At 34.9% G+C, this 14,682-nt stretch overlaps 1 protein-coding gene across 1 annotated transcript; it reads right to left on the bottom strand.

Annotated features, from left to right (window-relative positions):
• Positions 1-346: 346 nt before the first annotated feature.
• On the bottom strand, positions 347-13,534 carry LOC139886560 (protein MOR1). The gene is made up of 49 exons (XM_071870402.1): positions 13,205-13,534; positions 12,959-13,064; positions 12,631-12,754; positions 12,232-12,311; positions 11,956-12,133; positions 11,801-11,865; positions 11,594-11,676; positions 11,426-11,511; positions 11,201-11,314; positions 10,983-11,102; positions 10,710-10,812; positions 10,282-10,418; positions 9,843-9,908; positions 9,607-9,724; positions 9,485-9,522; positions 9,263-9,334; positions 9,069-9,164; positions 8,852-8,957; positions 8,439-8,639; positions 8,157-8,257; positions 7,639-7,932; positions 7,408-7,557; positions 7,226-7,301; positions 7,019-7,143; positions 6,822-6,932; positions 6,397-6,546; positions 6,235-6,309; positions 5,960-6,154; positions 5,778-5,879; positions 5,622-5,696; positions 5,311-5,508; positions 5,105-5,206; positions 4,813-4,995; positions 4,628-4,739; positions 4,434-4,510; positions 4,189-4,268; positions 3,831-3,893; positions 3,603-3,729; positions 3,306-3,428; positions 3,143-3,220; positions 2,887-3,045; positions 2,643-2,801; positions 2,452-2,549; positions 2,194-2,350; positions 1,974-2,090; positions 1,671-1,766; positions 1,518-1,589; positions 1,126-1,408; positions 347-1,043 (listed from the first exon to the last, which is right to left on the bottom strand). Exons 1-49 carry the CDS (start codon positions 13,365-13,367, stop codon positions 757-759), a joined length of 6,081 nt encoding a protein of 2,026 aa, XP_071726503.1. The 5' UTR covers positions 13,368-13,534; the 3' UTR covers positions 347-756.
• Between the last annotated feature and the right edge of the window lie 1,148 nt (positions 13,535-14,682).

Below are 14,682 nucleotides of genomic sequence, written 5' to 3'. Positions count from 1 at the left end.
TACAAGCGGCAATAAAACACAAACTTAAATCAAAATTCCAACCAAAAGGATGGAATGTAGATAACTACGATTATATACATAATTTACAAGCTAACGGATAACCTATTTAACACATATATAACAAGTACACTAAATAGCAAAAAATAGACAATACAACAAAAGAGTTGATCATCATAGTCATTATCAGCACCTTTATGATAGTAGTAGTTTATGATAGAAGTAGTTTATGTCAGTGTTCAATTCTCTTACTTTTAATCTCTATAATCATGACTGTTATATTATTTGCCTTATTTAATTAGCATGTTGCTTTATAAAGACAATAACAATAATAAAGAGCGTATGTTTGATAGATGCAAGACTTATTATTTACCGAGAGTCATTCACACATGAAAAAATCTAGTCATACATGTTGAGTAATAAAAATTTAACAAACTTGAGAGGCTAGCAAGACTCAGTAACCTACTGGCAAAAGAAAGAACCAATCGTGCTACGTTTCTTAATAATAAACACTACAAAGGCATATGAGCACTGCATAGTGCATATGAATGCTTCAATAATAAATTTGCACACGCCATAAAAAAATTAAAAATACAGCCACCTTTCTATATCAACCCCCCCAAGTGTGACGAGAAGTATGTAACTTTAAACCGCAGAACAGCCAGCCAAAGATACCGTATTTGGATTGGACCTACGATGATGATGGCTCAAACGTCTAAACACATACACCAAAGCCCTAAAAGTTATGCATTTCAAATTTTAAAGAGGGTCCATTGATCCACTTTTTAGCCTCTCCATGCGTGCTTGAAGACCAGATAACGCCTTTTCATCCATAGGAAGGACGCCACTATGTACGGGATGGGGATTTGGATTGACATTGGCTGTTGGATTACTTACTTCATCTGTTGGATTACTAGATTCGTAATCTTCGTTACTACCATTATTCACGTGCATCATTGGCCGGTTTACAGGTTCGGGGTTTCCAGCAGAAGCTAACTGAATGCTCTTCATCCTTTCTCTTATTGCGTCTAGAGTCCCACTACTAACTGCAACCAACAAATCAAAAAGATTAATATAATATGAAACTGTAGAAAATTGTGTATAGCATGAACAGACACTTCTATATACCTCCTGATGGGAATCTATCATTCCTTTGATCTTCTGATTGAGCGGGTATTGGACCTCTTGAAGACATAACATTTCCAGAGATGTCGTGATCAGTGTATGACGGTGGTAGGCTGAAATTTGTAGGCTCGTTTTTAGGATTAACAGACTTGGCATCATTTAAAGAATTTGTATTTACAGGTGATAGAGACGCAAATTTTGGAGACGGAAGATTTAAAGCAGATGGTGGAGGTGTCGGCATAGGCACGCTCGATGGAGTTCTGCCAGCTGCTGAATTCTTTTCCATCTGGTATACAAAGCAAACGAACGCAGATAAGGTGGAGAAAACCATGGACATATAATAATAATAATAATAATCACATATAACATATATATAATAAGGAGGTTAAACAAACCTGGGCTAAGCCTTCTCTAATGTAAGTTCGAAAAGCTTCACTTGCATTTTGAAGTTGCGAAAATATGTCAACCTGATATGATTTATAGCTTAGTCACATAAGTTGACTACACACTTACCACAATAATATGAAACAGAGAAAACGAATTATAACCTTGGGATACAACTGTGTTATTCGGTATAGCTCATATAGACCAATACTGCATGTTTGTTTGTCTCCAATTTTCTTGAAGATTGCAGCCAACTCTTGCTGTGAACCCACAATTTAGACTAATATCAGTGTGTGTATAATAAATGCAAATATCAAACATTTACTTGTGGATAGGTCATCCTTTCTTATGTTTTACCCCCGAGGAGAATGATGTTTACTTGAGATAAAATAATCTTAATAACCTAAATATAAAATTATATAAACTTTGGTACAAAAAATACTGTATATAATAGGAGAGGAACGGACCTTTAACTGGGCATCTGCAGAATGTGTAGCAGGCATCGGATTATTAGCCATAGAATCACTCCAATGACTTTGACCAACAGGCCCAGCTGGCGTCAACATTCTTGCAGCAGCCAACGTCTGATAGTTCCAATAAGAAAACATATATATGTATCAATGACAACTTACACCACGTATCAATATCATATTATTATATATATTAAGTTAATACAACAGAATATACCTGAAGATTGAGATCAATGTAAGCAAGTATTATAGGCTGGGGCTCAATGTCGATTGGAACCATGGAAAGATGGCCTTTTATTGCAGTACCCCGAAGCTTTACAAGCTCATGAAGAACAGTTTTGACCATGCGCAAGGGCTTGTCATCAGCTCCAGCTCTAAATGTGATTAAAAGTTGCAGATAAACAATGGTGAAACGCAAGATTAGAAGCGTCGTAACAATTAGCGTATAAATAAAATATCACTTGTTAATACGAACCTCCTCCTGATTTCTTCCATCCCAAGTTCTTGCAAATATATATGAATGCTTTGGAGAATGCGGTCAAGGTCAACCTCATATATGGTACTTTGAAGAACCTGCATAAAAATATAAATTCAAGAAGGTGCATGTATAAAAAGTGTTCTGATCAAACTCATGCAAGTTGTTACCTCTAAACCTATTAAACTTACCTTTGTAAGTTTGATCAAACATTTGACGACCAAATCAGAGAACTTCATGTTTCTTGTAGCAAAAGATTCATTTGATGGAGGAGACGGCCATCTAGATGGGTCCAGTGGTTTTAAGAGATTGATCAATACAACAAATGATGACGTCCTCTCTGCATTATCCTACATTACCAAAATATATTATAATTATAAATCAATTCAATAAACAACAAAACATGTTAGTTTAGGTTTAAGGGTCAAGAATCACCAATATCTTAAGCATTAAAACATTTAATGCTTTCAGAAGCTGACTGCCATCATCCATCCTTGGAACCCTTTCATCTAAAAGCCAGAGCAAAAGCTCTGTAATCAGATTATCAAGTGTTGTCTGATTGACAGAATGTGCCAGCCGTTTATTCTGAAATGTCTGCAAAAAGGCTCAAGCTTGCAACATTAGATACTCTACTTAATCAATCAGCTATGCTTTAATGTTAAAAACATCTAAACATAATATGAGAAATCACCTGCATGAGCGTGTTGAGAACATATTTACAGGACCTTGACGACGCACCCATTAAGCTAAAGTCAAAAGTCTTTGCAACCTGGTAGATTAAAGAAAGAAACCTAATTAATCGAGTGGCAAAGTGTGCAAGAGAAAAAAATCAAATATAAGGGAGCCACAATTACTTTAGCAGATAAACAAGAAACAAGTTTGTCAGCATCTTTAATTAGATCATCCATTAAACTGCCTTCTGGGTCACTGGTGGCAGCTGCCAGTTCGTGGCACACGACTTTCATACCTTCAACAGACTGCAAGTAAACAACTTATATATTTAGTATAAAGTTTCTTCAATAAACAGTTTTACATATAACTGCATTGTGCATTTTTGTCATGAGCCATTGATAGTAAATAATTACAAAAACTCCAACATCAAAAAAGATAGGAAAAAAAAAAACTGAAATGTAGACAGAATTAATCAACACCTGCTCAGGAGAACCATATGTAATGATATCTAGAGCTTCATTCCAATTTGTAGGGCCAATTACGCCTCCAGATGGCCGTGCCATTAGATGTCTTTCCATTTGAGCCTCCGGAGGAGTATAAATTTCCCTGAAACCGCAAATTCAGACCAAATATATAATAAAGCCAAATTTCTTTCGGATGAAAAAATATATATATGAAATAAATGAATAACAGATGCATCAATAAACCTGCTAATAACTGGTCCAGATATGGATCTTGAAACTTCACCACTTTGCTCAGCAATGTCAGCGCTGTAAAACGGTAAGATGCATAAATACTACAAAGATCTACAACAGTATATTCCCTGTTTGAAATTGCACAGGGTCCATAGTTGTTTTCTTTCTTCTAGGTCTGTTACATGCAGGGTGAGTTACCATGAAGTAGTAGTTTAAAATTCAATCTACATATTGTGTTTTATGCTTTATAAACTACAGACTGGTTAATGTACACAATCTAATAAAAGAAATCTAAAACTAAAATTTTAATTTCGGTTTTTATCCATCAATATACTCAGACTAGTATTTCTCAGATAAAGCTATTTCTTACCCATTTTCCCTCACAGAGCGTCTTAAAGCGGCTCTTGCTTCACCTGGCTTCCCCTCCTTACGTTTCTCCATTTCTCGAGCCTGAGAAAAGTAGGAAGACCAACTTAAGATGTTGATAATTAATAAACCAAAAGAAACTCAGAAACAATATTGCTTTTACATGTCACACGTACTAAAAGCAACCGATTTTCAGCTTATTCCCCAAATAGTTCAAACGAAAGACAAAAATAATACATATGGATATACCTTCCACTTAAATCTATCATCTATCATGCTTCTTTGTGCTTCAGTTAGCTTCCCAAGATATCTCCAGATGTCATCACCTTTAATCACAAATTTCAATCAAGCATTTGTACAGTTTATTATTCCCATCTAATATGCAAATTCAAAAATGGTGTTTGGATGATATAGAGTCAGAAACATTTTGAAATGTAACTCACCAAATATCTTATAACCAGTTGCTAGACAATTTAAAGCAGCCTTCCTAAGTTCACCATCTCGTTCTCCTGTTAAACTCGCAACAATTTGCAAGGATTTTAACTGTCCACTTATCTGCAAAAAGGCGACGAAAGACATGAGCATCCTTCAACTGTAAAAGTCAAACATGAAATGTGGGACCATGTACCTCAGACCCATGATTGTCAAGCAAAAATCCAACAAGATCAGCACACTCGATTCTCGTCCTGTTATTTCTAGAACGTAGACCTTCCAAAATATAAGGGAGGGTTTTTGCAGCAGAGTAGCTATGTATAATCAGCTTCATTAGTTCTCGCAGTTTTTCTCGCAACTTCTCCATGTTGTGACCAGTCTGCGTGAATATGAAGAGAAAAAAACGAGATTCCATTAAATTTCTATAAGAGAGAACAGCGACATCGAATACAAAATACATATTTTAACAAATCTAGGGCCAAAGTTACCTTCTCAACCAAGCACGGAAGAAAAATGGAAGCTTCAGGTTCATTCATGGTATAGTTTTCATTTCTTAAATTGTCAAAGAGCTCTGGAAGAAACTCCAGCACCTATATCATATTTCAAAAGAAAAAATATAAGTTTCATACACAAAAAAGCCAAAGAAAAATATAAAATGTGACTGATATTAAGAGAGACAAATGAATAGATTAACCTTTAGTAGACAAGATGTGTTGGATTCACAGAATCGCAAAACAAACCACTTCAATAGTATATCTAGAACTTCAATTATTTCCTTGACAATTGTTGGAAGTGCCCTCTGAAGCATATCGATCCCATCAACTTGCTTTTTAAAATCGGTGCTCAAAAGCTTCCTGTGCAAATCCTCCCTGAAGTACTTCATAATCTCATGCTGTTTTAAGAAATTTTATTAGTATTTGAGGTTTATATTTTCAAAAAAAAAAAAAAAAAAAAAAAAAAAAACCAATAACAAAGTCATTAAGCTAGTTTAAGATATATAACAACCTCAAGCTCTTGGATCTGCTCCACTCGCAACTCTTCAAATTTAAACCTACGCACCACAATTCTCTCCCGCTCATCCTGAAAAAAAAGAATATATATATATATAAGATGCATCATGCATACTTATATTCGTTTTCAATTTACCAAATAACATAATACCTTGTTAGAGTCTTTGACATGCAATAAAGCTTGTGACTGGATGTTTATATCTTGAACAGACATTATAGACTCTGGTTTTGAGCTCTTCGCTGAAACTCCTCTCTTCAACCCAAAATTGAAACAATAACTTAATATCTATTCCACATATTTTAAAAACAAGGTACATTAGATAGGTAACATACCGTAGATACAGATCTGCTTCCATGTTTTGCTCCATATCCATTAGACTTCCCAACCTTTGCACTTGTTTTTACTGTTTGCCCTGTTGCTACTGTTTTGTTGGTGTCATATACATCTGGAAATGGACCATGTGACTTCAATCGTTCAAGAACAATAGTCAAAGCAGGTCCTTGAATATCTCTTACATTCTTCATGACCTAGAGGGAACAAGAACATCACTTAAAAAAAACATTACAGAAATATGAATTACAAAAAACAAATATGTGCAGTTACACACCATTTCAGGCCCACAGACTCTAACAATATCTCCGAAGAATACTTCTGCTGCTTTACGAACATCTGCTGACTTATCCTGATGACAAACAGATTCCATCAGTATGAATTGATAATTGAACAACAAAATAAAAAATACATATATAACATTTTATATATATTATACCGTCATAGCAACAGCAACCGGTCTCAGTAGTTGAATAGCATCAGGATACTGTGTCAAGCCTGTAAGCTGTTTAGACAGCCAATCAAAAAGGTCCTTGCGTCCTTCCGCGCCAAGTTTAGCATCCGTCAAAGAAGCAGTAATATATGGTATCTATAAAAGATCAATGCATTCAAATTAATTAGTGTTGTAGGGAAAAAATGGATATATTTAGGTCGCGTATAAATAGTGAATGACATAGATGTGAATAGGGGATTTAATCAAATACTTTCCCTTCCTTATTATTAGACTTACAATAAGATAAGATACAACTGTGGGTGATGATACTAATTATAATTAAGTGAATCTATAGTTTAATCCTGTCAATAAGCATAAATGATAAGTACAACAAGAACCATTCAAATGAGAAAACTATACAGGACACTGACCATCTTATCAAGGTGGGTAACAGCAACCCATGAATCCAAAGTAGCCAAGGAAGATTCTCTCATGTTCTTTTTGTTGTCACCGAGGCATTTCACAACATCTGACAATATTCCCTGCAAGGAAGATTATAGCATATTATATTATGTTCATTTAAGAAGATTGACATATTTATAAATGAAGACAGGTGTATCTAATGGACCTTGCTTGACTTTTCTATTGCAGGTCCCATAGCAGACGCAAGACCGCCGATACAAGACAGAGTAGCCATGATTAAATTTTTGTTGCTGTCATATAGCCGACCTCTAAGAGCCCCAAACAATTCAACTGAATAGAAGGTACAATTCACGTTAAAAAAAATAGTAGTTTTATAATTTTTCATATAAAACACACAAATTCAATTCATTACCAGTTCCAGTAGGCTGAATACGCTTGTTCGCTTCTTCCACTATTTTGTTTACTGCTTCAATAGATTCTAAACGGACCTGAGAACAATCAACATCCATTTCATAGATATTCAAGAATGATTTATATGTGGATTTTTCAATTTTCATTTCAGTTATAACTTAAATTGGTGAGTAAAAGCATTACCTTCCAGTCAGAACTCTCCAATCCTTTCAAAAGGGTTGGTGTTATCTTTCCACTAATGTCTTCACGTGGAAGGCTATCGAGGCCACCACCAGACACTGAGGACAAAGAATCTGAGACCTTGACGGTCTTTTTGGGCGCAGCAGCTGCCCCCTGCAATTAAAAATAGAATGATAAATAACTAAATAACAATTAGAAGAACTCAGAACTCAGAAGCAGGAAACACAAGCATACCTCGAAAGGATTTTTTTCACATTCGGCCTCTACTGCACTAAGAAGAGCAGGCTTGACATCTGACAAGAACGCTTTGATATCGGGACCAACAAATTTGTGCAAAGCACCAATAAGTTTAATGGTAGCGTTTCTAGTAGCAGCAGCACTTGATTGTAAACCAGTATCTTTGCAGAAATCAATTACATCCTTCAACTTCAGATGTGTTACACCAAAGTCCTCAACTGCAGAAACCATCCACAATAGGCCTTCACTAAGAACTTTAGGATTCTTGTGCTCTTTCATGATCTTAGACATCTACAAAATCAAGAGAAACAATTTGGAGATTAAAAGAGGGGGATTGGGTGGGTTGTGGGGGGGTGGGGGGGGGGGGGGGGGGGGGGGAGGGTGGGGGTGGGGGGGTGGGGGGGGGGGGGGGGGGAAGAGAGAGAGAGAGAGAGAGAGAGAGAGAGAGAGAGAGAGAGAGAGAGAGAGATTATTGAGATCAAAGAATGTATTAAAGGACATTTGACTACACGTACTCTTTCAAAAATAAAACCTGGTCCCACTGCCTCAGAGAAAGTGGTTAAGCATTTCATAGCTTGAGCACGGGTCTTAATATCAGCCACCCTTTCACAGATACCTGCCATTGTGCCAAAAAAAAAAAAAAAGAAACCAAATACAACTCAGACATAAAACATACTCACAACTCACAAGACCCTGTTCCCTTAAAAGAAGGCTATGTTAATGTAAGTACAGTTTCAATATGATTCTAAGACTATGTATCACTACTGTCTAATAATCGCAATCTGTCATTCTTTTACCTCCTATGCAGAGTACAACACATTTTTTCGGAAACTTTGATGCGGTAGAAGCTATATGATTGACAACTTCAATGACTTGTTGCTGGACTTGCACGTTTTTTTCACTCCAACCAGGAACAGCACAGAGTAGTCGGATTAAAATCTCAACCGATGGGTCAAGTTCTTGGAGAGCTTCAACTTGTCCTTTAAATGAAGTTATTGCTACACAAAAAAGATCACAAATATATGTGTGTGTGTCAAAACAAGAAGTAAACATGGAATTCGTATTTAAATCAACTTTCTATTATTACTAATAAGTTAAGTATATTCCCTTAGCAATGACAACTTAAAATAGATAGAACATATATAATTAGCATGCATCATCCATGTTTCATTTTTATTTTTAAAAATATAGTTGTGAAAAAAAAAAAGACCTTCAAGTCTTTCTTTCCATGCAGCACTCTTCAACTGGGTGATTGTCTCTTCTTGAATGAGAGATCCTAATCTGCTTTCAATCTCTTCAAGGGTCATCTCAGAAGGCTGCAAGCAAATCATGATATTTAAGAAACAGACATAATGCAAAGCGACGATATATGTATGTATGTACTTACATATACGTAGTACCTATTTGTATGTTGTGAATTAACTAACCTCAACATCTTCAGGTTCGACTTTTTTAGTTTGACTTGGCCCATCCGCTTTTTTGCCAACGGCCGCCTTCGCAGTACCAGCCTTCTTAGCAGCAGGCTTAAAAGGCCCAAAAAACAAGTCAATAATCTTAATCAAGACAATGAAGGCTGACAAAATATCAAAAAACATGAGACAAAATATAGGTTTAAACTCACAGCAGCAGGAACAGGTCTCTTCCCACTCAGCATGCTTGCAGCTGACCTCTTACCAAAGCCTCCATCGGAAGGCTGCAAATATATCACGTTATTCACACTACTCTTAACAAAACTGTATTCTATTTATCGCAAATACATATAAATGGCAGCTACATTGCCAATATCTAAAATGATTTATGATAGTGATATATAGTACACAAATTAAGGTGAAAAGTAACACACCTCTGCAGATGATCCAGTTGCACCTGAAGATGGGACAACTGCAAAATCAATGAGTAAGTCTTACAAGCACAAGAGTAATTAATTTATGTTATAATATGTAAGAAACATAAGCATCCATAAACCTGAGCCTCCAACGGTTGGAGCACCACCTCCAGAAACACCAATCATTTCTGATAGCTTTTTTTGCCTGACATCATCAAGTTTCTCCAATGATTTTTCCAATGGCCTCATGCCAACCGACTTCAAAACAGAAAACAGATGAATTAGGCAATTTTAAGCAAAAGCAGACAATTTATGTGTGAAAAAATAACAACGCCGCTTCTACTGATCATTTTAAGAAAAGAAAACGGGAGTATACTTTAGCTATTGCAGCTAATACTGAAAATGCAGCATCTCTGACATCAGGAGTCCCGTCATTGAGACACTACAGAAAAAAAAAACAAACAAATTCGATTAAAAACAAGATGTGCCATTCATAAGAAGATATACCAGCAATGTAGGTTGACTAAGAATATCACCCCCAAGAGGTAAACAAAAATGAAGGATAAAAAAAAAAACTGTGCTTTTAGAGAGAAATTATCACACCAAATCCTTTGCTTGGATAGAACATAAAATATATTAAAATTTATAACTTATTAGACCAGAGTTAAATGTATGAACTTGATGAGACACCATCACATGGAAGATACTATTTATAAAACTCAAGTTTAAAGATTTGGTAGCAAGTTACGTGTAATGAATCAAGGTCAAATAAACTGTTCAAGAATTTATATCAGAACGGTGGACAGTTCACTAACCTCCATGCAAATCGGGACGTATTCCTTGTGCACTTTAAGAATGATAGCCTTGTTGCTTGTCTCAATGCAGTGTGTTATCCAATTCAAAGTCAGTGAACGCACAAGCGGAACTTTATTTTTGACAGCTGCTTTGACATCTGTAGTGAATTTATTTAGGTGAATCATATTAGAGCACTGATAGAATCATAATAAAGAGCAAGATGACAAGAACAATCGATAAAACTACATATAAAAACAACCATTCAATCTCACCTATGTCCACATGCAAATGCACCAGTGACCATAATGACAAATATTTTGAATATAGTATAGATCTCTTATGAAAAAGTGATTAATATATTTTTTCAATGAACTAGCCAATACACAAAATATTTCTTACTAATTATTAATAAAGAAAGAAATAATACTGAACCATAAACTGCCCCTACCTTCAACAATATCTGCAAGAGTCACACATCCAGCCTTGTGGATTGCTTGGAGAGTATTAGTGAGTGCTTCGGTCATAGTAGGCTTTTTCTCTTTCAGTTTTTCCTATTAAAAAACAAATATTGTTATTTTAAAAAGGGATGTCAAAATAATATTATAAAGGTGCAATCCATTACCAATTATTTAAAAAAACAACTTTTTGATATGAAAAGATGCTAGCAGCCCACACTAGTAGCTCTATAAATATATGTAAACATGATCGATTGTAAACTTACAAGCAAAACGGGCAGAATAAAGCGTGCACTTGCAGAAAAATTAGTTCTTAGACCCGATGCAAGATTGCCAATGGCTTGGACTGCTTCAACTCCGACAGCAATATTTACATCAGTTATAAGCTGCAACGGGGAACAATTTCACAATGTGGATCATATGTCCCACAAGAGCAAATAACATTCAGGGATTTCGGTGGATATAAACAGTTATGAATAAATACCTTCTTAAGTGTACGACATATTTCTGTAAAATCTCCAGGAGCAATCCGCTTTGTAGAAGCAAGCTTAGTCAATTCTGCAACAGCCTCTTTTCGCTCAGACCACTTGGTAGCTTTCTGAAATAACAAATTACCATAAATATCAATGAATATACATATTAATAACATAATAAATGTAAACATGGTTAAGTAGTTTTCCTAAACTACAGAAGAAGAAGAAACACTCACTACTCCATTCCAAAACCCTGACTTCTCTAAAGGTGTTAAGATATCAACAGGGTCAACAAGTTCATATTCATCAATTTCTTGTGGAACTGCAACACAAATTCACATCAGTACAAATTAAAAAAAATTACAATTGTATATTCTAAGAACCTAATGACATTAAACACATACTCTCAGCAGCAGAATCTTCAGATGGACCAGCTCCAGCAACCTCGGCTTCAACTTCCTGCTCTGGTTCTTTATCTTGCTCAGATCTATCAAGAATTGAAAAATGTGATCAAAACTATCATCATCACTCTAATAATACATACATTAGCTACTCATTACTCATATAATCTATTAGTAACCAAGAATAGCAAGATAAAAAGTGGTCACAACCTTATCTTGCGAGTAGGCTTGGCAGTACCCATGACATTGGCAAGCTCAGCCTCCAACTCTTTTTTCTTGTAAAACACAAAAACATAACACGTATTAATTATTCAATAGAACTTACCTACTACCGTTTTTTGTTTACTAGTAAGTGAGCACCATACCATTGTGTCCCTCATTTTCTCAAACAATATGGACTTAACAGGGTCTCTACCAATCCAACGACAAAGCTCAAGTGTTAGCCCTTTTGATGAAGCACGAACATTTTGATCTTGATGGTCAAAAAGTTCCGGAAGCATCTTTAAGATTCTCTTTGGCGGTATAATCTTTGAACCAAATTCACTGTTATTATAATAAAAACTTCAGTAAGATAAATGGCACATAAATAATTAGGATTAGACCTTCCAACTATCGAAACCTAAGATAATTTAAAAGCAAACCTTAAGGCTTGATACATGACATCTATGGCAGGAACAACAGCTTTAGCAACTTTATGCTTGATTGCTTTCTCCATAGCATCCTATCAACAAACAATTAAACAAGAAAAATGATAACGTATAAAAAATAATCGTGAGAATGTAGATAAAGTGACAATAGGAACTCTAGCAAGACACACACCCTAATTTTTGTAATCCAAAAGATGTACAAAAAAAGTTTTAAGGACGTAATTTAAATCCAAGAAAGTTTTTATCACTATGTGTAACCTCATGGGAACTTTGAGATATTAAGAGTAGAAATGAGAACCAAACTCTAAACTAAGCTTAAAATTGTAGAATTCAACTGCAACAAATGTCTAGTCTCAAAGAATTCAAATTCAACTGCAACTGCAATAAACGTACCAAAAATACATCCACAGCCTCCAACTCCACCCAAAGCATAAACACGATTTGTGCCTTCTCCACAGTCTTTGGCCTCCCCGTAAGACATTTTGCCACAACTGAATCGCAAACTTCCTTCGCGTACCTACATTGATACATATTAACATCTTCATACATCATGCACTTTAAGACGCAGTTGGCACAATTGTCTAAAGTAAATCGAAAAACCACACCCATGCAAAACCCTAGTTGTAGCAATACATTCATATAACTAAAAATAACATATACAATGAACTAGCATCCAGAATTAAGACTTCAAGATTGCATTTATATATTTATAAATAAAAACCTTCCAGCATCAGAATCAGCGGCTTTTAAGTAAGCAATTAGGGCATCAAGAGCCTTATCTTGTACAGGAGCATTTGAATCAGCAACCGCCTTTTTGAAAAAATGCCCTAATTAAACAAACAATAATAATCAATATAATATAATTCCTCAATATTCAACATACATTACACGGATCGAGTTTAAAACCTAGCGAATTTAGATCTACAATAACCATAAAGTAAGAAGAACAATAAATGAAAACCCTAACCTAATTCACGAATACGTGGATCTTTAGGATCGGTGATAGAGTCACATAAAGCGGCAAGATCAATGTTGGCATCATTACGAACCTTCCAGTTCTTATGTAATAATCGATCTTCCCATGGTAACTTCTTCGCTTCTTTCAATAATTTCTCATCTTCTGTCGACATTTTTATTAATTAATAGATAAAATTATACGTGTATCTATCTATCAATATGTAAATAGATTTAACAAACACAGAGGAATCGAATCAATCGAAGTATGATGTAAGTTGTTTTTGTTGTAGTGGTTTTGGGGGAAGAAAGAAGAACGTTTTCAAGGATTGATGTTTTTTGTATTTTCCCCTAATTTTGAAAAAGAGAAATGAGATGGAGGATTTTGGATTTTGGAACGGGGATGAAAATGAAATCGAAATTAATTATTAATTATTACATTAATACGGAGTAATTAATAAATAATTAATTATTAATTAAATTATTTAAAATCAAATTTTTTTCTTTTCTTAATAGTAATAATAATAAAATAATTGCTTATATAATAATAAAGGGTTAAGGCACACTAGCTATATACTTCTTCTTTTTTTCAATGTAGGCTATATATCCAAAAAAATACTAATGTATGTCATAAAATTTGAAAAAATGCGTTAATGTAACCCAACTTAACTTGTTGACCTAATAAATAAGGAACTTCGTTTGAATTTTTTCCGAAACTTTGACTTCGAAATTCGGATTCATTTCTTCAATTTAAGATCTGTAAATTTACATATAGTTTCAGGATGAGATTTTGATCACATCTTTATTTTTACATTTCACTATAACCTCTCAGATTGATCCGGAGCTCAAATTGTGCACAGTTTCGGTGAATGATGAACTCGGGATCAAACTCTATGAATTTGTTGTTGATTATCAATTCTGATGATGTACGAAACTTCGTTTGATATTATGATTCACTAATTTGAAGTCAATTTGTTGAGAGAATCATCCTTAATTGATTTTATATACTTTTATTTGTTCCAATTTAGGTTATATACCCATAAAAATATTAATGTAGGTCACATACTTTCAAAAGTGTATCGATGTATGATCGATCCTAGATTAAAGATACTTAATTAAGGATTGAGTGCAATGAGATTAAGATGATGAAATGGGATGTTTGATGATTGTTTGGGGCCCTGATGATCGTCTTTCACTTTATCAATCAGTGATCAACCACCCCGACCCGGTCTTAATTGTTAATTAGTATGATTCACCTTAACTCAATGTAAAAGTTCCTTGGGCAAAGTCACAAGTGAAAATTACAAAGGCTTGGGCAAATGGCAGAGACTCTACAACCTATAAATGAGAGGTCATGCTCTCTATTTATAGTTTTTTCAGAATATTCGCGGTATGCGGATTGTCCAATCATTCGCACTAGCTTAGCGAAAAGAATCCGCAATCTTTTATTAATGCGCCATATTATCCGTTATCCTATCTTTCAGCGGATAT

This window comes from Rutidosis leptorrhynchoides, chromosome 1 (genome assembly GCF_046630445.1).
Source record: "Rutidosis leptorrhynchoides isolate AG116_Rl617_1_P2 chromosome 1, CSIRO_AGI_Rlap_v1, whole genome shotgun sequence".
Taxonomy (NCBI): Eukaryota; Viridiplantae; Streptophyta; class Magnoliopsida; order Asterales; family Asteraceae; genus Rutidosis; species Rutidosis leptorrhynchoides.
Note: the sequence above shows the minus strand (reverse complement) of the source record. Positions and strands in the feature narration are given on the sequence as shown.